The 21,577-nt window shown below is 33.7% G+C and overlaps 1 protein-coding gene across 1 annotated transcript; it reads right to left on the bottom strand.

Annotated features, from left to right (window-relative positions):
* Positions 1-3,891: 3,891 nt before the first annotated feature.
* Positions 3,892-20,788, bottom strand: LOC138313864 (protocadherin-8-like). The gene is made up of 6 exons (XM_069254126.1): positions 19,895-20,788; positions 8,990-9,151; positions 8,015-8,162; positions 5,990-6,354; positions 5,486-5,623; positions 3,892-5,134 (listed from the first exon to the last, which is right to left on the bottom strand). Exons 1-4 carry the CDS (start codon positions 20,651-20,653, stop codon positions 6,014-6,016), a joined length of 1,410 nt encoding a protein of 469 aa, XP_069110227.1. The 5' UTR covers positions 20,654-20,788; the 3' UTR covers positions 3,892-5,134; positions 5,486-5,623; positions 5,990-6,013.
* Between the last annotated feature and the right edge of the window lie 789 nt (positions 20,789-21,577).

Genomic DNA, 21,577 nt, shown 5'->3' on the forward strand with positions numbered 1-21,577 from the left:
AATGGGTCAAAGATGTTATGAGTCATTATCACTGAAAGAGTGTCGATTTTGACATTATTTGACACCCTGACACTTTAAAGAAAAACATTGTCAAAAAACACATGAAAATAATATGAGTGAACAAACGTTTGGCGTTAATTAGGAAGGAATATAAAAGAAGGTCTTCAAATATCAAACTCCAGTTTTACAATGAATAGATATAACCATACCATCATTTCCTTGTGAGAGCTAATGTAATGTTTTTCAGTCCACCTGGGTTTTTGACAATACAAAGCTGTCTGCGTGCTGTTAAAAACTTTGAATACATCTGACGTCTAATTACAATATTAGGCGTTGTTACATACTAGGGGTTAATAAACCCTATAATCCACGTTATTACAGGTTATTACAGACTAATAACGAGTACCGTTCAATACTAATTGCCCTATTAGGGACTATGGGTAATGACCTGTGACGTCATTATGTCTCACGTGCAGAGGTACGTCACACATGATTTGTTCTAAATAACTAGGCAGACATGACAACAACGCTTTATCTGTTGACGATCGTGTATAATAGAAATGAAAATTACGTCTTTAATAATTTCCTTTATTATAGACGACGGTGTCCCATGTATTCGTTTGTGTGCTGTGAATTTCACTTTGACATGTGTTGACTTTAATAGGCGCTGTACACCACGTATTTTATCCCAGTTCTACATGATTTGTCAAATATCTAGAACTGAAACAGACACCGATAAATATAAGCATCAAAGGACAGTTATGATACGAGTATTTAGGGGTATTTAGCGTTGTCCTCAGATCTGACAAATATTTACAAGAAATGGAATTATTGGCGGAAATCACCTGACATTGACACCCGCAAAATTAGTCTGTGTTATAAACAGCTCTATAAAACAACTCTTGGACACGTTGACGTAATGTTGAGATTAAAACGTGCGAATGTTTGGTGGCGTCCAAATTAAATATGAAAGAATATATAAACCTACGTAATTTAATGCATTTAATTCATTGGACTGAATAACCTCACTTTATATTATACCTTAAAATCTCAATAATAAACCTGAATCGAAAATAGGCCGGTCTTAAAAGTAAGCCTTGGATCTCTTACAGTCAAATGTATCTTAAAAATAGGCCGGTTTCGAAAATAGGCCACACACTTAGATACTTTTCACTATACTGCAGTCAGAATATACATCCACACACAGACAACGCACTGAATACATATGAGCCTTTCCTTAAATGACCCGGATGATAATAGGACGTAACGCCCAATCACCCAACCAGCCATCCAACGTCCACATTCGATTCCTGTATTTAGATCTATTGCATGTTTTGTATTTGGTCGCCCTGTTTACACCGACGAGACAGGGGGTAACGGTTACAATTGGTTCATTTTGACTTATTAATTATGCTTTACCTTGATTTGTTCTTTATGATCAATAAGTTCAATCGTAATGCAAATCACGAATTATTTTTATGCAAATATATGTAGCATCGATATTTCCATACACAGTGGTCCATGTAATGTCTTTATATATATAAGGTGATAAAATTAAGGACAATCCAGTATGTGTTCTCTTGTTGTAGTAAACAATTTAAGTCATGTCGCTGACAGTTTAACGGCAGTCACACATGAGTAGACATCTGAATATCATTAGTAAACAATTAAAACCATTATAGTCTTTATTTACCAATTTTCTTTGTACAATCAATTTACATATGGTTATAGATGAGAAGTGAGCCATTATATACATTATATAAAAGTCAAGACAAGTATGATGCTTTTATATTCCGTATGCTAATGTACTTTGTTCTTTTCTCTAGACTTTTATATAAATCACAAAACAATTATATTGACGTTGTTTTGAACTTCCTAATATTGAAATGTTTCATAGTTGTTTGTTTCGCTACTAGTATTTTCTTGTTCAGAAATCGGCGGAGGTTGACCTACCTAAATGCTGGGGTATACGGTCACTGACTCAAAGGATATATTGGATCTTTCGCTTCCTGGTTAGATGTTGCCACTAAAATAGTGTTTACATAATTCTGGAAGATATGGATGAAAGTGGAACATTGATCTTTACTATTGTAGTGTATAAGAGAAAAATGTACAGTTATTTCAAATTATAACGCACAGCCTTTTTCACTTGTAATGAAGGATGTGTGAATGAATGCACTGGGTTTAAGAAAATATTACAATGTTACATCAGTTTATTGTCTGCGTTTGAGTTATATGACTGTGATATTTACCGTTTTCTAATTGGTCTAGACTGCTCGGACAGGTCTTGACAAAATGCAATGTGAACCTGAGACCGATGAACATCTATCTATAGAATTATAATTCTTAAAGATGTTTTGATATTCAATTCGTTGGGGAATCAACCTAAATTTGACAAGGAAATAACGAACCCGAGCACAGTTAGTCTGATAACTCCTTTTCAAACAGGCCGACAATATTTTGCAAATACGTTAGTGTTCTGAACATGTAATCTAAATAATCCACAACTTATTTCAAATATTTGATAATCACTATAGATTCTTGTCAACTAGAATGTTCTTTCTAGTCCGAATGGCCTCGTTCAAAAGGTGAGTACGCTAAATACGTTAAAAACTTCAAATTCATTTACTTTAAATAAAAAAAAAATATAACGATGCTGAGATACTATATAGCAAATGGGAAACAAAACTTCCAGAAAACAGGTAATATCCGATTATTCCTTGTACAACTGTGCCGTGAATGATCTTGATTCTATTTTAATGACGAGCGATGTAATAATAGGGAATTCGATATTTTATCTATGAATAAATTTATATTGTTTACCCTAAACTGATGACCATACAACTAAGGTAGCTGTGTATTTTATCTTGTCTAAATCACCGGTCGGTGATGGACACCACATTTAGCCTGTCCAGAATTTACATATACAGTTATGTACCGAAGACCTTTAACACTCAAGACAAGCTGAGGCATTTACCTTAATGCAGATCAAGAAGTTTGTATATTTAGTATCGGAATACACAACACATACCTGGCATTTCTGAGCAAGGTCATCCTTAACTCGCTGACCACAAGCCTGTCTTGTATCAGGGGGATTAGACACGTGGATGGTAAAGACGATTTTAGATTGCTTTTTCACACCTTCAGAGCGCTTAATCTTTTTCTCATTTGTAAAAATCACCTCACTTACAGAATAGTAAAATCCAACTTAAATAAATATTAAGTTTCTTTTGTTATCAAAGCAAGATAACATCTAATCTTTACATATATAAGTCTTAATCCGATTGATGAAGATTTTGATACCGCCATACAGGAATTTGACAATGTCCTTATACGCAAATCGCATGAGAGTCGGGTCCTCGAAAATTGTGATTTGGATGGTCGAATATTAACTATACTACGCAAATGTAGATACATTTCTAGACATTAATTTTTATGCTTAAATCTAAAGATGTTGTCAAGAATTAAACAACAACGCTAAAGCTAAATTATTCCTCCAAAATTTTAATAATCAACAAACATATTGTGATGGTAACCCGTACGATTCTTTAACTGAGAGCAACATATAATATAGACTGAATCACTATATATATGTTCACTAACAATCGAGTTGATCAAAAATTTTGCCTTCCTTCGTAAACTCGAAGCAAATTGGCAGGACGATGGTAAGACTTCGAGTTACCCGAGATTTTGTGATATGTGTGATGACATTGAAAATTTTGATTAGGAAGCAACAAAATGCTTCTATTTAAACGAGTTCGACTTAACAAGTAGCTAGATATTTGTTAAGTATGAACGATCATAAGTGATACATTCATATGTTATTTGAAATTTGTTGTAAGGAATATGATAATGGTATTGTTTCGTAAAACAGAAAAACAAAACAGAATATAGTTTTTAAGTTTTATTAATTTCCAAATTTAACAACCTTTGAATGTGAAAGTTATTTATTTGTTAATAAATTTCATATATAAAATATGATTTAATGTTATACAATAACAACTTGCTCTCATACACACATTCTCATTCTAACATAGACCACATGATGTAAGGGTACATCGTTAGCAAAAATATAGTTCATAATGAACATTTCTGAAATATGCTCAGATCACAAAAGATTTCAAACGGGATATTGTTTACCATTCACACTCTGATATAACAAGTATTGCATAAAGATCAAGGGCTTTTGTCTAGGCTAGGGTTAAAAACAAATCATTCGATTGTTCTTTAATAGTCTTTTAGTCTCATGTTGAAATCTCGTTATGCTGAAATTTAATTTCTTGTTTTCTGTTAAAATTATGAAATTTGTGACTCGTGGAAAAACAGTTTTACGTTATACATGTAATTGTCACACGTGGACAATTTCATTCACAGTATAACATAGATGCAATATTCAAGGAACCAAATGATAGTATTATTCAGTTTGATATATAATCCAATGCATCCACCCATTATAAAATAAATGGCAAATACGTTTTCGAAATATATTTTAGCTGGACTTTCTAAATTTTTTAAATGTGTTCAGGTTGATGCATTTTATCATCTCCTGCTAATTTCAATACCAATACAAAATATTAAAAATAAAATAAGATTCCATCGGACCTTTTGGTTGTTTTATCCTTATTCAGACCTATTGGACGTGTTTAATGTGGCTATTAAGACAATTGTTTAAAACCATATATTAGAATATGCCCTATGATATACAGCACAAATAGACGAAAACGAGATCAAAAGTGTGTCGGTCAATGATACAGAATATAGCACTCACAGAAAATATTTGGCACATAAGGGTAAGTAAATGTTCCTCACTTGTAGTCTGAACACAATAAAATACTGATTATGGATATTAATTATCCATACGCATGCGTAGAAGTCCGTTAGCACCATATAGGAAATATTTCCTCCTCATCATTTCGGAAAATATGGATGGATAGTAAATATCTTGTTTTTTTCTTTTCAAGCACCAGACATATGAGTAATCAGGATTTCTTAACATTTCAATAATAGTTAGACGCCCTTTCTCCTGCGCCAGCTTCCAGTTGTCCATGTCTTTTACAAGAGTATCATTTTCACAGTGAAGGAAACATTAGGCTCATGATTGTCTTTTTTCCATTTCCATCTTCTGTTTTCTGATCTGAAATAGGAAATGATGAAATGAATTATAGTTACGGCACATAGTTCACCACAGTATTACTATGATTTAAGAATAAATGATATAATATTTATTGATAAATATCAAAGCGACCATAATTCATTTTATTACATAGTTTAAGTAGGAATATTTGATTTTATCTTGCGGAATGTTTTCTCTCTGAGGTTTTTGTTGGAAGAAGTTCAATAATTATTTCTTTTGAGAAACTTTAGAATCTAAATCATCTTATTTCATAAAATTGTATTTGTTCTTAAATCATTTGTCTTCACGGATTAACAATATTATTTTTTTTTCGTATACTATATTTTATTATAGATCAAAGAATTTACATACCTCGGTTTGCATGGACTAAGCAGCCGACTCTAGCGTTGGAATAGACAACGACATCTTGTTACTTTGGCAGTATGGCTTTGACGGCAATCGAACGACATGTTGGGACATCGTCTACGGGACAGGAAACATCCCCACACCCTGAAAGGTTGGCAAAAATTATTTATTCATTTTCATTTGTATCTAAAATTTTATTTCTATATATTCATTATTTTTTTTACTTAACTTTTTACTAAATTATCTAAAATCCACAACAAACAAATTGTTTCAAACTCCCTTGAATATCTAAAATCAAAACATTGTTATTTAGATAACGACATATCTCTCGCTTATTTACTACGTATCTAAATATTTATCTAAGGCTATTTCAAGATTTAATCAATAAAGGGATTATCATTATTTTATCGTTTATTAATTACAATGTGACACGTGTTGATAAATGAGATTATCATGTTGCGGTCTAGTCTTATCTAGATAAAAATACATCAATCTGTTTGTTCCACTTACCAATTATGGTCGTTTGACCTGAAGTTATACAATGCATTGTCTGCTTGGTCTTACAACGTCCACATATTCATCCTCGTGATCCAAAACGTAACTTCCGGATGTCGTTGTACTATCGTCATTTCCGCTGAGTATAAATGAATTTCCGGTTGGAGACACACCTCCAAATTTTACCGGAGAAAGTCCGTCCTGATTGCTTTCATAATTAAAAAATCGATCCCCAAATGATATCGGGGCTAACGTTGGCTTCATATGATTTAATTGTCCATAATCGTTTTCCGGAAGCGGAAACAAGTCCTCACGCTTGCCAGCATTTTTGGAACTGCTTCTGGACATATGTTTTCCTCTAGGACTATGGGCCAAGTGATCTGCAATGGCAAAAACACATTGATATTACATTGTAAAGATGCCCAAACACAGTATTTTATTTCAGATGTCTTATATCAGTTGTTAACATTTAAATATAACTTATAAAAAATGATCAAACACAGTATTCTATTTCAGATGTCTTTATAACTCAGTCTTTGTTATCTAAATATAATTTAGAACCTATGTAGATGTACTTTAATGTGACAAAATATGTCAACAGCCTAAACAATAGATTTAAAAAAGAAAAACATGCCGATAATATTTATAGTTTATTGCCACATTTATGTGATACTAGGAAACAGATACATGTTTAAACTGGAATTATATCAAAATTATTTCATTAATATCAATAGATGATTTTTTTTTTATTAATTTAAATTCTCTTAGCGAATCCTTTGATCGTTGATGCGTGTATTCCGAACATGAATTTATTTCTTGTATTTTATCTATTTGCTTTGATATATTTAGAATATTAAACATGGACTTTCATTAATGTGACAGTTATCATCACCTGTCTATCTAATTGCCTGTTAATAACATAACTCCCTCCCTAGTTCAGCTATATACCTGGTACAATTTTACATACATCCCTAGCGTTTGATCTAATCGTCCTGTCATGTTGGTCGTCAAAATTTCAGCTGTTAGTGTATAAACCTATGTACATATCCGACTTCACATAGTAATTTATTTGTCAGCTTTAGTCGTATTAAACAAAAATGTTTACAGCCAATTTTAGGAAAATATAAAGCGAATGACCAATTTTGTTTTTCCGACTGATTACCTTTTGTACTTTTGTATCAAGGCATACAATGTATATAAAATAGCGTACATATTAATTATTATATATAAAAAAACACCTACTGTATTAAATGTTTATAGTTAAATAAGTGAAATGTAAGATAACCATACATTTGTGACCAATACACAGCGGAGGCGCCCGAGGAATATATGAATCAGTGATAGAATGTTATGTAGTTTAGGCGGAAGCATCTATGTATGTATGTATCTGAACGATAAACTCTCTCACCCTCATCCATCCATCAAATATCGACATTTGACGCAAATCATGTCAAGTTTCCAGAAACACTGTTTCTCAGCTTAACGTTCGTGTTACAGAACACGCTTTACGTGTCAGTCGGTATTGGAAGTTTAGAATCCATTTGCGCAATAAATATATAATAACATCTATGATCGTTCTAATAAACTTTAAATTGTTATGCAATTTTCAAATACTGCGAGTTTAATTAATTTGGTTCCTCAGGGTAATATACGTGTTATTTTCACATTTTATTCTTTAAATACATTTTATGATGATTTATGCAATGTTCGAATTTTTTTTAGACGACAACTTTCTAGATAATGTGTTTCCCTTTGAATTTATTTAAAACTGACAGATTGTATGCATGATTAAGTAACATTACATATACATGTAGAAGCGACATTTTGTAGGACGATTTCTGAGTCATCAAATCATACGCAAAGTCTATGCTTTATACATGTATCGTCCAGGTAATCAGTATTGAATGAAATAGAATGAGAAATATGATAAAGTGCAACTGCAATTAAACATTCAATGAAGTACCTTTAGACTACAGACTGACACAGAGAGAAATTCGTTGTTTTTATCTCAATGTTATTATTTCGATTTCCGAAACTTACCGAAGTCTCCCGAGTATGATAGAATACAGCTGGTGTTGATTTCATCCTCGCTGCCGCCACGCCCACTATCGCTGGTGTTGGCCTCTCCGGACAGGTCGCTATGGTTATCCATGTCCTGGTGAGTAATGAGTCCAGACAAGGGAGGCGACTGGAGGACAAAGACAAGGTCAATATGTTTATTAACGACTTCTAATCACATAGAAATAAAGTCTTTGAAATTAAATTTGATGACAGTCCATTCTAGAATGCTCAATTAGAAATATTTGTCCTGGATTCAAATTAGAGGCTACCAAGGATATAAAAGGTTACTAGGTTTGTTAATGCACAGTATAATTTTGATTTCTTTTATAAAAATAGCCGCATTGAAGTATGACAATCAAATAGAAACATTTTAGCTATTAGTAAAATGAAATAATACAATAGATGAGTAGGGAGGGGGATTAATAGTACATATATTGTCAGTGTGCCTGTGCGTGACAGCCGATGGTCAACCCTTTTAACATCTTCACTATAAAAGTACACCAATGATGTGTTTAACAAAAGATGCGAGACATTCGATGAAATGGTGTTCTAGAACATTGTGTCTTTTTAACAACGAGAAAACGTTATTGGGGAATTGGACCGAAATGATAATTACGAAATTAAATATAGCAACTAGCTTGTACATTTTTTCACCTACTTTTTGTTGATGTTGACAATTATCAATCAGGTTAATATTAATTATCTTTTTAAAGAAATGAATATAGCAAAATAAGTTTTTCAAGGAATTAATCCAAGCATTACTGCCCAATATAGATTAATGCATAATCAATAAATAAGCGTCTAGATGAAATGAAACTGATTTTTCAAGAATTGTGAAAAGCAAATATAGGATGAAAAGATGTCACTATATTGACAAGTTGAATTGGATAATGTAGCGAGTGCTCGCGTTAGTGAATACCCATGTTTGTGACAGATGGTGACGAGGTTACCTACCACATGTGGCATGGCTGACCGATTCTTGGAGCCGCTGGGCGAGGTCATCAGAGCATGACGAAGCTGGAGGCTGGTCAGTTGGTGATGTCTCCTATCGCTACTGTCCAGACTTCCCTGTCCACTATCGCTCTCGTGACCACGGTCAGGACTTTTCAAGGACACCTGGAAAATATAAATATTTCAGTAACTATTGAAAGGCAACTAAATTCAAAAGGTAATCAGAATATCATATCAAGGTTGATAAAAAATCCCTCGATGTTATTTCGAGATTGTCTTAGTACTATCATAACAGTCAAATTCAGTCAATATAAAATCATAAATAATTAACATTTTTAAGTGCACATTATAACATAATTTCTCCACCATTTTAAATATCAAATAGCTGTAGAATTAAATCCATATCTAAGGGATTGTTCAGTTTGTAAAACAACATTTATAATATAATAAAGTTTGATTGATTGATATACCAAATAATCTATTTGACATTCGGAAATGTAAACAGTAAATAATTTGCAGATATTAAAACCCCAAGAGCAATTTGATATTGTGATTATAAGATTCCAAGCCCTAAAAGTTAATCAAATGTGATATAATCTAAATCTATAAACAGGAATAAATTTCTTTTCAATATTTTATCAAAGAAGTGATGTATTGCTCACGATTTTTATCGATTTGAATATATAATATTTATAAATTCGGAGAATCAATGTCAATCAATTTTGAATAATTGAGCTATATATTGCAACAATAATGACAGCCAATAGAGAGTGTATACCTATCACCATCGGGACATGAATATAAGATATGTAAATTTATGCAGTGATGTAAGATTATAAATTCAAGCCTAATTTCATGTTGGGATGAATTCTATATTAATTCTAAAAAACACGTCTCGGAAATAGTAAGCAACATTCTAAAATCCGTTGTATCCTTGTTTATCAATATGACCTAGCCATGATGACAACACGGTCATGAGATGTTACAACGAGATTTCAATTTCGTATATCTGATCAAACTTCAAATACACGTCATAACCATATCCACGGGGTGATGACAAATTTCAAACCCACGTGTCGCGTAATATATATTGTACGTATCGCTGTTAATATTGAATATATATTGTTGGAAGTCTAAAGTCTCTGTTATCGAAGTATCGGAGTACATTTGTCGTTAGAATAGGCGACAGATGTTATAGAGTAATAACAAAGATAACAAAATCACAAAAACTTGAAATTCATTGAAATAAATATTTCCATTTAGAATATTCAAAGGGAGTCGTTCTTTCATATTTAATATTTTCAATTTTATGTTTACGAGCTTGTTCTAAACAGGCAAAAAACCCTGTTACTGCTCCCTGTCTATAACAAGTTTTCCTTCTCTTATCCTGGTCGTTTTCGCCATTAATGACATGATATCAGATACAATTGCCCAGTTTCCTAACTATTCGGCTAAACACACAGAGATACATTTAAATACTTGTAACACTAAGTAACGATATTACGCAACACTTAGAGCGTCGATCTATCAACCAGCAGTACAACTGTCACCTAATACACAGCTGATGACAGTGGGCTTTTTCATTTGATTCCGTATTTACCAACCGAGAAGATAACAATTCGAGTACCACTCATAAAGTTGCCTTGAAGTTAAAATATCCGGGGTACTACCTCCCGTGGATCTTTAACAGTTATAATCGCTGTTTCTGTGCTTTATTTGAACATCATCGACCACTGCCTGTTGTCTTTGATAGTCTTGTTTGTGTTTATCTTCGGTAGGGAGATCTGGCGAGACCCGAAAACACACGTTCCGCGTTATAGAGTTGAAGTCTGGGCTACTGAATGGTTGCCTACACCGAGTAAACACCAGAACGATTATCAGAGTAAATTTTATAGTAAACTTCCAGTACTTTGTCAAATGAATCTACAGAATCTGATCTATTTAACCTCCATTCTGATTTTGACGACTGTCATAAAAATACAGATACTTTTTCACACCTTACTTGTGTATTCGAATATTTACTAATATATTGTCATTACTTGAATGTTTTTGTTAATGTTTTAATCTGCATTTACTTTGCAATAAATGGGATATTAATAACTTTCAAATGATTTATGATTAACGGTTTTTTTTCTGAAAAACTCTTATCTTGAATAGTTTACAACATCAAATGCGTTAATCTTTATAAAACTATAATTCAGAGTTTCATTCTTGCGTCAACTTACATTACTCAACTTCCTGCAATTTTAGAAGAAATAAGCACCTATTTTTATATGAATGATCTATGACAACTGACTGAACTCTTGGTAAATTTTATATGTAATACAATCAGATTTTGTATTATTTGACAGTCCCCTTTTTCATTCACAAAATGTACGTAACTAACGGGCGAACTATGTGACCTTAGTCACGTGACCATGTTTCTTGTGATGAGACTAGATAGTAAATGTTGGTATCGTATTTCTGTAATTTTCTGTCTCGCTGAAGGTGGCCAGGACAAATGCAAAATATCAGAATGTTTTCGATTGTGATAATAGGCATGCTGGGGATAATTAAAATAATTGTCCTTTGAATAGATGTATGCGTTCCAAGTACATGGCGTTTTGATTACTAATAGGGACTTTATCAATATAGGTACCTTTCATTCTCGGTTTGCTTAAACAGGTAATTTTAATTTCTATCAAATGAGTCAAATCAATTATCTGTATGTTTCATCTGATAAAAGAAACTTGTTTCCAATAAAAATAACGAGTTAATTGCTGTATATCGTGTCATTGAAAACTATTTCTCTAATTTGATACGAAGTTTCTAATCTCAGTCACCCCCACTAACATTAAATACATTTATTATCAATGGTCTATATATTAGCGGAAGATCAGTTTTATAATATCATTAAAACCCCTCACTCCATATATTCTTCAATATGTGTCAATATGTTATAATGATAAGGATTTTTCGGTTGTAAAAAACTAATTGCTTAATAAGTAAAGAAAGTAAATAGATTAGTTTATTAATATCATGAAATCACGCTATATTATGAATATAATGAAAAGAATATTTTAATAATTTGTTGATATTTTAAAATAATTTTAATTGACTATATTTATACATATTTATCAAAGTGTTGGCCAATTATTTTCGTAAGTAAATTTGATCTAGCAAAAAAAAAGTATTACATTCTTCCTATTAAGATTTCATATTACTGCTATATAACTCATGTGGTGCGCATGTTCCATGCTCAACAGCAGGCAGAAAACGGGAAGATAAACTGTCGCCTAATTTTTAAAAAGAATTTAAAACTTATACTCGTTAAAAATATTCACTTTACCAATTAAACGTGCCGGTTGTATATTTGCTTAAGCATATAAAACAAAGTATATTAAATAGACAGAACCTTTTAAAGGTCAATTAAAATAAAATGGGTTTAAAACTATTCCACGTTGACTTTATGTACATACATCGTCTATTCAACGATCCAATCGGGGCCAAGTCGTCAAGTCAAAAAGGGTTAAACCTCGCCAATATGCATTAGACAGTACAATACGTATCGAATTATACCTCCCCTATCTTGTTTTCTAGAGATCAAGGGCATGTGCCCTCACTTTCTTCTTCCCTTACGAATGCAGGGCCCACCTTTTTCACAGCGAGATAGCCGAATCTACTACTCCATTTAGAAAGGCTTCTTCCAGGCGATTTAGGTAACATACGATCTTGTATTTGTTTGAAGCTTTAGATGTTCATTCCACTATTGTTTGTCGGTGCTTTCGCATTAGTTGTTAATTCATCGTACCGGTTAAACACGACGGCCATTTTATTATGTGTGGAAAAAAAAATCAATTTCCGAGTGTAGGTTTCAATACATCGTTTGATTGTTTATCGAACAAAACCTATCACTGTTCGACACTCTTATTGTGATCTGTCTGTAGAGCATATTTAATAGCTGGCATGTACATGTCTAGTGATGGCGTTTAATAGATTTTATATTGGATTTAACATCTGTTGTGTTTTTTATTGGATAATCATAATTGGTTGTGTCAGTTCTATCACATACCAAAGAGAATTATAGGCATGTACAGGGTTGTTTTGTTATTTGGTGGTTCAAGAGTTTAATCACATTCGAGACCATAACATTGTACATTTTTTATGATCACCCTAGCGGTATTAGTTTAGGATACAGCATTTAAATGTTCATAGTTTATATACATTACTAGTTTATCACCAACACGACTTCGCACTATTGTTAGGCTTTGTCTCACAGACTAAAATTAGTGTTCTGGTCGACGTTTTTAAATTTTTAGTTACAATAATACATATCCAATAGCCCTTGAAAGTTTGAATTTTAGTTAGTGGGACAGCAATTTTCAGTTAATCGTGTAAAGATATCTAAATACCATTCAAAGCATATTTGGGCGATAGCTGATCGTTACTCGCCTCCCAAATATCCTACAGAACCACCTAGGTTTACAAATAAGTCTGAAGGGGGTCACGAAGGTGACGAGGGCACAATGATTAAATGCAATTAAATCGCTACCCATGGAATTCGAAGAGGGAATATTTCTAAAAGCACTAATATAAGACTAAGAGATTAGCATCCGATTTAATCATATCTATTAACCTATTATATTATACTAATCCGAATATTCAAGGACAGCCATATGAATGGGGGCTTGACGACAAATATAACCCATTAATAGATACATAATCAATTGAAATCGCGTTGTATTAATATTAATTGACATAGAATATTAATATGAAATGTTTACATTTCTGATATGGACGGAATCTGTTGCTCGAACGACAGCTGCTAAAAAAAACTCATTAATGATACTTTATGATTAGTAAGGGAGGGGTTTGTAGTAAGAATTTGTATATGCAACAGGTGAATTTTTTGGGTATTTAACATTGAGTATTTATATAAAGTCGGTTTTTACCTGATATTAACAATTAATATATCATAATAAACAAACAAATAAAACAAATGTAAGAAACATATTATAAAATGCAAATACTTTTTAGTATATTACTGAATTGCGATTACAGCTTTATTATATTTAATATACTCTATAAACAAATAAATATGATTAACTTTCGCCACGAAACTCTAACAAAATGAGATATGCCTAATTAATCCTTTACTCGTACAACTCCATAGTCCTATTGATTGTTAAAACATACAAAACGAAGGAAACTATAGCAGGTTTATCAACTAATATCAAGTATGACACAGTTTATATAGTTTTGCCTATTACATTTTTGTTTTGCAAAAAGAGCGTCAGTCTATAAGAGATTGAACAAACCCTTCAAATTAATTTTCACTAGATATCATCGTTCTTGATAATTATATGATGACAAATACCTGGAAGATTAATGAGAATAGCATTTTCTGCATAAAGTTAGTTCATTTTGTAAAACAATGAGCCTTACTCCCGGTTCGAAACAAGTAGATCCATGAATCAATATTCTTGTAACATTTTTGTTACTTTCTTGTATATGGTATTAAATAAAATTACAATAGTCATGTCCGGGACTACCAACACTCTATTTGTTTTCATTACTCCAGCGTCATGCTTTGAGTTAAACACACACAATTAAAAAAGGTTCCTAACTACACCCACAAAACAATAAATTATAGAAGCATTCGGAATAGATAGCAGCCGCATACGTAATTAGTTTTTACGCAAGGCATTTATTCCTGAGTTGTTACTACAACATTATAACTCATTTGTATCCACTTTGTAATTGCAATCTGGAAAAACAAGAGTAATAGTACGTTTATTACTCTATTTATAAAAGGACTCGAGCTATACGTTTAATGATTTTTTAAGTTTGTTTGGGCTTTATAAAGTAGGTGTTCTATTCTAACTGCTGTTATTGGAATGTGTATAACATTGATATTACACTATATTCATAAGTATTATCAGAGAAATATAATCCTCTTTCCAAACTTGGATTTAAGACAATGTTACAAAAACCCACCTGAGGGATTTTTTCAAAACCTTAGAATTTAAATGAAATTGTTTAATAAGTGGTATGATTATAATTTCAAGTATGAACCTGTTATATGTGCATCAGGAAACAATATTTTAAACATCGTGATTATAATAAATCTTTTAAAAGTTGTAAAGGAAGTCATACCCCTTAATGTAGTTTGCTCTGTAGGTGTTTGTGACCTCAGATTATCCTATAAGGAACCTTTGCATGTTCCACCTAACATTAATCCATGTCATTTAGCGAGGTTGACGACATAGGCCAAAATTTTCCTGCTAATCATTGACACTCACAGGATATCGCTTATTTTTTTTTAACAAAAGATGAAAAATGTGTTTTATTTTGACAAGCACACGAGAAACGAAAAATTTAGTTCTAGTAGCTAGTTACATTTGTATGGAAAGGACCTATACGGTATCTACATTGTATGTCAATGGTCTGCCGCCAAGTTCTGCACGAGGAATGTTCTTAATTATGAGTGGACGGCTTGTCACATGACACACGAAAACACGAACCCCTGTTATGCATCAAGGCTCTACCCGATTTCTAGCACTCTCACTTTTTTCTTGAACAAATAGGGAAAGGAATACCTGACCCATCAAGAATAATTATTAGACCTTATTTGAAATGCGCCTCCAATTAGCAAACAACTTTGAGTAGTCATGTCGTAAACAAGTTTATAGTTTTGATACATATCTCCATCGGCTGTCAAGTTAAAAAAATAAAACTTAGAGCGCAAGATATGACCACACATCACACAAATTAGCAATGAAAACCCCAGTAATGACTCGCCGATGGTTCTCTATGGGATTTTAGGGCGAGAATCTCTCGTGAAGAAAAGATTATATAAAATAATTATCATGTGTGCTTCATTGACTCTGGTTGACACTTGTACAATTTAGAGGTACGAACTGCGAAAGTCATTTTTTCACCATTTGGACACCCGTGGTAGTCAGAGGCATTTATCATCTCAATATACTACTATATCAGAGACCTAAATTAGTTGTGGACCGCTGGTCATTGCGTCACGGCATTTGACCATTGCGTTAAGGCGTCAGTCTGGCGCGAGGTCTAGTTAAACTATGTAGTACCACCTACTCTGTTCATTAAAAGGTATTTTCGATTTTATGGCTAACCCTTAGTAACGATTTTAGTGATTAAGACGGGCAGTGGGTGTTCCTGTTCTTACATTACAATGACAATGAGAAGTTCAATTTCACATCATCTTAACCGCACGCTATTGTGCGCCACATGTTTATGTACGGTTGATACATTTTATTTTATTCAATTCGGCCAAAACTTTTAGGTTACACAAACGCAATAAAGCCGAATGCTACATCAAAGTGAAACTCGCTAGAAAGGGTGTTTTATAAACGTTACGGATACTAAAGTCCGGATTTGTTTCGTGAAAATCCCTCTGATTTTATTTCTTTAAAGGGGTAACAATACTTGAGTATGGAGCCTGACACTAGAATCTGATGGGGGTTCTCAGTAAACGTTGTCATACCAATAGACATCATCCCCTAACTACCACCCAAACCTGCTCTACTCATCATCGTGGGTTTTGTCAACTTGCACTTAAAGTCAAAAGGTAAAAATATCGAAGCAAAGACCTTCATTATTTTAAAAGCCGTTACTCATCTAGAAATACTTTTTTATCACATTTTTCACAAGTTAGTGTGAAACTTGAGGATGTGATCGCGATAACCAGGAGGTATGGACTTGTGTACAAAATGTACTTGGGTATGAGAGGGTCAAACTGTGGATCGGCTAGAGGAGGGGAGAGGTGTTCAAATTGAGCGTGGTATTTGTCGAATTAGATAAACAGACGAGTACAATGAATCACCGTATTGGCTCTATCCTTGCCGCCGTGTTAATCACCGTGGTTGGTGGGGGGTAAGGCGCAGAGGTTATCCCCATTCCACAAGGACATTTATGGGATGTAGTGAATGGGTAAATATAAATGGGAAATGCCGCTGATCGGGTGGACACACTAGCTAAAGAGTACTTTTGGTGAGGTAAATCATACACATGTCTTCCACCCAAACTAGCCAGGTGGGAGATTTATGAGACACTGATTCAAATTTCAAAGTCTATTCTTTCCTTTCATTTAATAGAAATTGGATTTTTCCGGCCATCTAAACATGGGATTGTTTACCTACGGGTCACGATGAACGCGACTGGACCTAAAGGTAAACCGGACAAAATTGAGCTATTATAATCGTTGTTTTCTTTAATAACTATTCTGACACCTCGTCACATGTGGGGTACAGAGTTTTACATCATAGGGGGTGTCGTGCAACTGATAATGGATCCCCTAAGTGCTTTTATCCAATATAAGTCACCCACTACTTTGAGATTCGTTGACCCTAGCAGATATCGCGAGTCGGCAACGATACAGACATCGATTTCAGATGAATCATAGAATATATTGTGACAAGTTTAAGCTGCGTACGCGTTCTATAAATTTGTTAACAAATTTTAATCACATTACCTAAATTGGAAAAATATCTCTGTACACGAATATTTGTTTTTTACATAATTCAAGTTTTGCAATATGTTACTTTTATCTTCATTTTATATTTTAAAGGAGTTTGGTTAACATATTTTAAAACACATTATTATATATACTATTTTAACAACTTTCTAACGACTACATCTAGTTTTCATTGATACAATTCTCATGAGAGTTCGAATGTTTGTGTTTCATGTCTTTTTGTTTATTTAAACAATTTGTCACTTTTTTTTTTAAAGTTTAAAAACAGTTTTGTTATCACAAGTGATTATATATTTTAATGTTAATTAATACAGAGTTCAAAGTCTAGACATGCATATTTTTAATTATATCTTTTTTTTTTAGCTTTCCTCGTATAAAATCTTAAGTGTTTGCATAAAAGCATATATCTTGATTTGTATTTTGATTGACGGGTTGATTCTAACAATACAGAGTGTTTATATTGAAATGAAAAAGGGAAATACTTAGTTAAGTATGAAAGAAGGTCTGCTTTGATATTAAATAAATTGATCTAAAGTGTATTTGAAATGTAGATGTGGAGTTAAATTATGTCATGATCTATAATTCCATAGACCGACTATCTAATATATATATATATATATATATATATACGGATACGATTTACAATCGATCATTTTTTTTGTCGTTAATACAAATTTTCTCGTGGAATTGTTGTGGGTAAATCTGTCCACGGTTTAGCGAGAATGAATTAACCACAGACCACACTATTAAATACCATAGGTAAATCAGTTTTGTGATACATGTTTAATAAATCGAACATGAAATGAATCAATAAAAATACAAAAACGTACCATTTGTACGTTTTTTATCAAGTGTTAACAATATATTTTTGACAGGCTAAACAACAAAATAGGAAAAGTTGACTTTCTGCAAAACACTTTTCGACATGTTTAGATCAAAGATTAAGGCTTGTTTAAAATATATTACAAATTGGTGTTAGTTTTATTTATTACTATTTGTTGTACAGGTGAGTACCAGCATTTCACAGGAGGATGAGTAGTTATTACGATTTCGTGAACGACATAGCTGACACCTGAGCGACGTTATAGATAAGCCTACACATTTAACCTTCTCCTAGTTGATGTATATGCCAGATGCCCGCATTACCATAATACAATCAAGATTGAGGGGTGAAACATGAGGAAAATTCCTCGTTACGCTGTTCAATAAAGACCCCCAATCATCTCTGCCAGATGGCTAATTCCTAATTAACTTAGTATAAAGTCGGTCAGAAGTTGATTGAATATTTCACAATTAAACTAATCGTATTTGTAATGACGGTTTAGTACTCTAGGGCCTTTCTTGTTTTGCGTCTTTATTAGACCAAAATGTTTCAATAATTAGGGCTAAAAGTATTCTTTCGCATGTACTCCATTGGGTAAATAATAATTGGTTACTGTATAAATGAATAAACCCGTTAAGTAAATGTGCCATTAAGTAATTTTAACGGTGTTAGATATTGACTAGGTAGATTTACGCACTTGATAGTTGTTTAATGTGTAAGGTTATATTTCCAGCATAGGAAAACTACCGTTAAAGACTCCTTATAGAACTACGTGAATATATGATATAATAAATATTAGGAATGGAACTTAAGTTCAATCAAATGTTGAGATTTTAAGATATATTGAAAGATATTGGAAGTTAACCTAAAAAATCAAATGTAAAGATCGATCTATTGTGCAGTTTTTACATTTCATTGATATAATATAATTTTAAAGCAAGGAAATACATCCATCCTATTATTTACAGAAAGTTATCGTTATTTCCAGAATGTTCTATATAAAAAGCAATGGGATTTTTTTATATATGTTTGGGTCGTTGCCTAAAGGTAAAAACTGCTTATGTATAAACATTTCAGTGGCGAAAAAGGAATACCAGTTATTTGTAGAGCAGAAATATTGCTTAATCAAAAAATTCCTCTAAGCCACCAAAGAATGTAATTAGATTAAATTATATAATACATGATAGCTCATTTTACAGATGATGAAGTTTTTGGACAAATATATATGGCACGTTTAACATATAATACTATGGTGTGCAGCTAGATAAGGTGAGGATTCTTTGAGGATTTAGATGATGTAGACGCACTGGCTACGACGATTGGATGACATGTGAGCTGATGAGGAAATATTCATTATCGTTTTGTGATAGGGACCTATTTGTATATTTCAAGGTTTTTTCAATAAAGCACATGTTACCACCATAGCTGGGGATGACAGGTCACATAAATTAGTATTGAGCCTTTGTTTAGTGACATGATACCAACCCTGGGTTATTACTTGGCGAGGCTTAAGGCTGTAATACCCATGTACAACAATTTATCACGGGCTTGATAACAGGAAAGATAACGAACATAAACAGGCAAAATAACAATAACTTACCTGGATGGAGCCCGTGGGTATTTCAGGATACAGGTGACTCTCTGGAACATTGGCCCGGCCCCCGGGCATTGTCGTCATGACCCGATCGTCGATACTGAAGCTGACCTTCTTCCGCGTTTCCTGTCGTCCTAGAGGTCCATCCGAATTGTCTTTAGACTCGGAATATTTCTGCTTTATTCTATCAGCTCTTTTGATAAGACAAATGGTCAAAATGATGACGATGGCAATAACAGCCGTCACACAGGAAATGGCAACTGCGATAAGGAAATATTGACGATGCTCTTCCGGTTGTGGGACATCCTCTCCTAATCCCTGGGTGGTGACAACGATAGACATTGCTATCTCGTTAATCCTTGGAGGGGTCCCCTTATCCTGTGCAATGATTCCGAATGTATATTTCCTGGCATCAGCAACAGTCAAACTTTTATCCAAAACAATACGTCCCGAAAGATTATTCAACTTAAAAATGTGGGAGAAGTTTTTATCCTTCATAAAATAAGTGACCTTGGAATTCATGCCCTCATCAATATCCCTTGTTTCCACGGTGGACACTATAGTATTGACCGGTGTTTGGTACGAGATGACAACTGTGTTATTGTGAGCATTAGGGAAGACAAACTCAGGATTGTTGTCATTGACATCTAAAACGAACACGGTCACGTGCGCTGAGTTACGGAGGGATGGGTTTCCCATATCCTCAGCAATTACGGTAAAATCATACCTCGATTTTGCCTCGCGGTCGATCACCTGAGTTGCCATGACACTTCCATTTGGCAAGATGGAGAATGGGATTCCCGCGTTATAATTAGGATGGAGAAAATACGTTATCCTACTATTGTTCCCGTCGTCTTTGTCGTTCGCTACCAATACACCAATGCTGACATTGACATGGTTATTTTCTGGGTTACAGTTTCTCGCTACACATCGGAGTTGGGCGCATATGGGCTCCAGAAGTATCCTTGCTTTGGAGTTCGAAAGTTTCGTGTTATGTTCTTCTGGATCGGTATAGAGAAAATTGAGGTTTAGTATAGAATTCATATTATCGAAATCATTGGCAGCGACCTGCATCACACATAACCGTAACAGACGTATCCTCCGGACCGCTGAGGAAGTAATGCTGCGTGTGGTAATCTGTTGGTGTGTTGTCTGGTAAAGTGTCACTCAGTGAGGTTGTCAACGTGAACCACAAAACGTAGAAGAAGCGTTCAGTTGTGGTGTTTCCCGTTCGTGGCAGTACACTGTAAACTTCGTATCTGTCTTTAATCTCTCTGGTTCAGAGGCTGTAGAGGAACACTTTGTACTCGTGGACGAGCGAACTTCTGCAGCAGTGAACTTATCACTGTTGATCACAGAGCAGTTCACGATGCCGTTTCAAACCAGTGTCATGATCAACAATTGTGACATGAGTGCAAACTGGCTGTCATCCAGAAGGGGCGTTTTTCCAGGATTTCAGAATCGTCGGTGTTCGAGCAGAAGATCTATACTGATCTCCGGTGGGTTATTGTGCTCGCGTCCAAGACATGGACGGAAACACTTTTGCTCCTGTGAAATCAAAAGGTTGCATTGCATTGTCTGTGCTTCCACAATGATGGTATAACTCTTGTCCTGGTTCGGTTACGATGAGGGTCCTGTTTATGATCACATGCTCCTTGTAGACTCACTGATGGCAAATAAGGTAGGGAT

This window comes from Argopecten irradians, unplaced genomic scaffold, assembly GCF_041381155.1.
Source record: "Argopecten irradians isolate NY unplaced genomic scaffold, Ai_NY scaffold_1005, whole genome shotgun sequence".
NCBI lineage: Eukaryota > Metazoa > Mollusca > Bivalvia > Pectinida > Pectinidae > Argopecten > Argopecten irradians.

What these genes read in the sequence shown, in the direction of transcription:
- LOC138313864 (XM_069254126.1), bottom strand. Translation starts at nt 20,653, where the DNA reads ATGGCAACTCAGGTGATCGACCGCGAGGCAAAATCGAGGTATGATTTT. An exon ending in GGTCAGCCATGCCACATGTG is followed by an intron (nt 8,163 to 8,989) that starts GTAGGTAACCTC and finishes TTTGTCCTCCAG; the next exon opens with TCGCCTCCCTTGTCTGGACT. An exon ending in ATCATACTCGGGAGACTTCG is followed by an intron (nt 6,355 to 8,014) that starts GTAAGTTTCGGA and finishes TTGCCATTGCAG; the next exon opens with ATCACTTGGCCCATAGTCCT.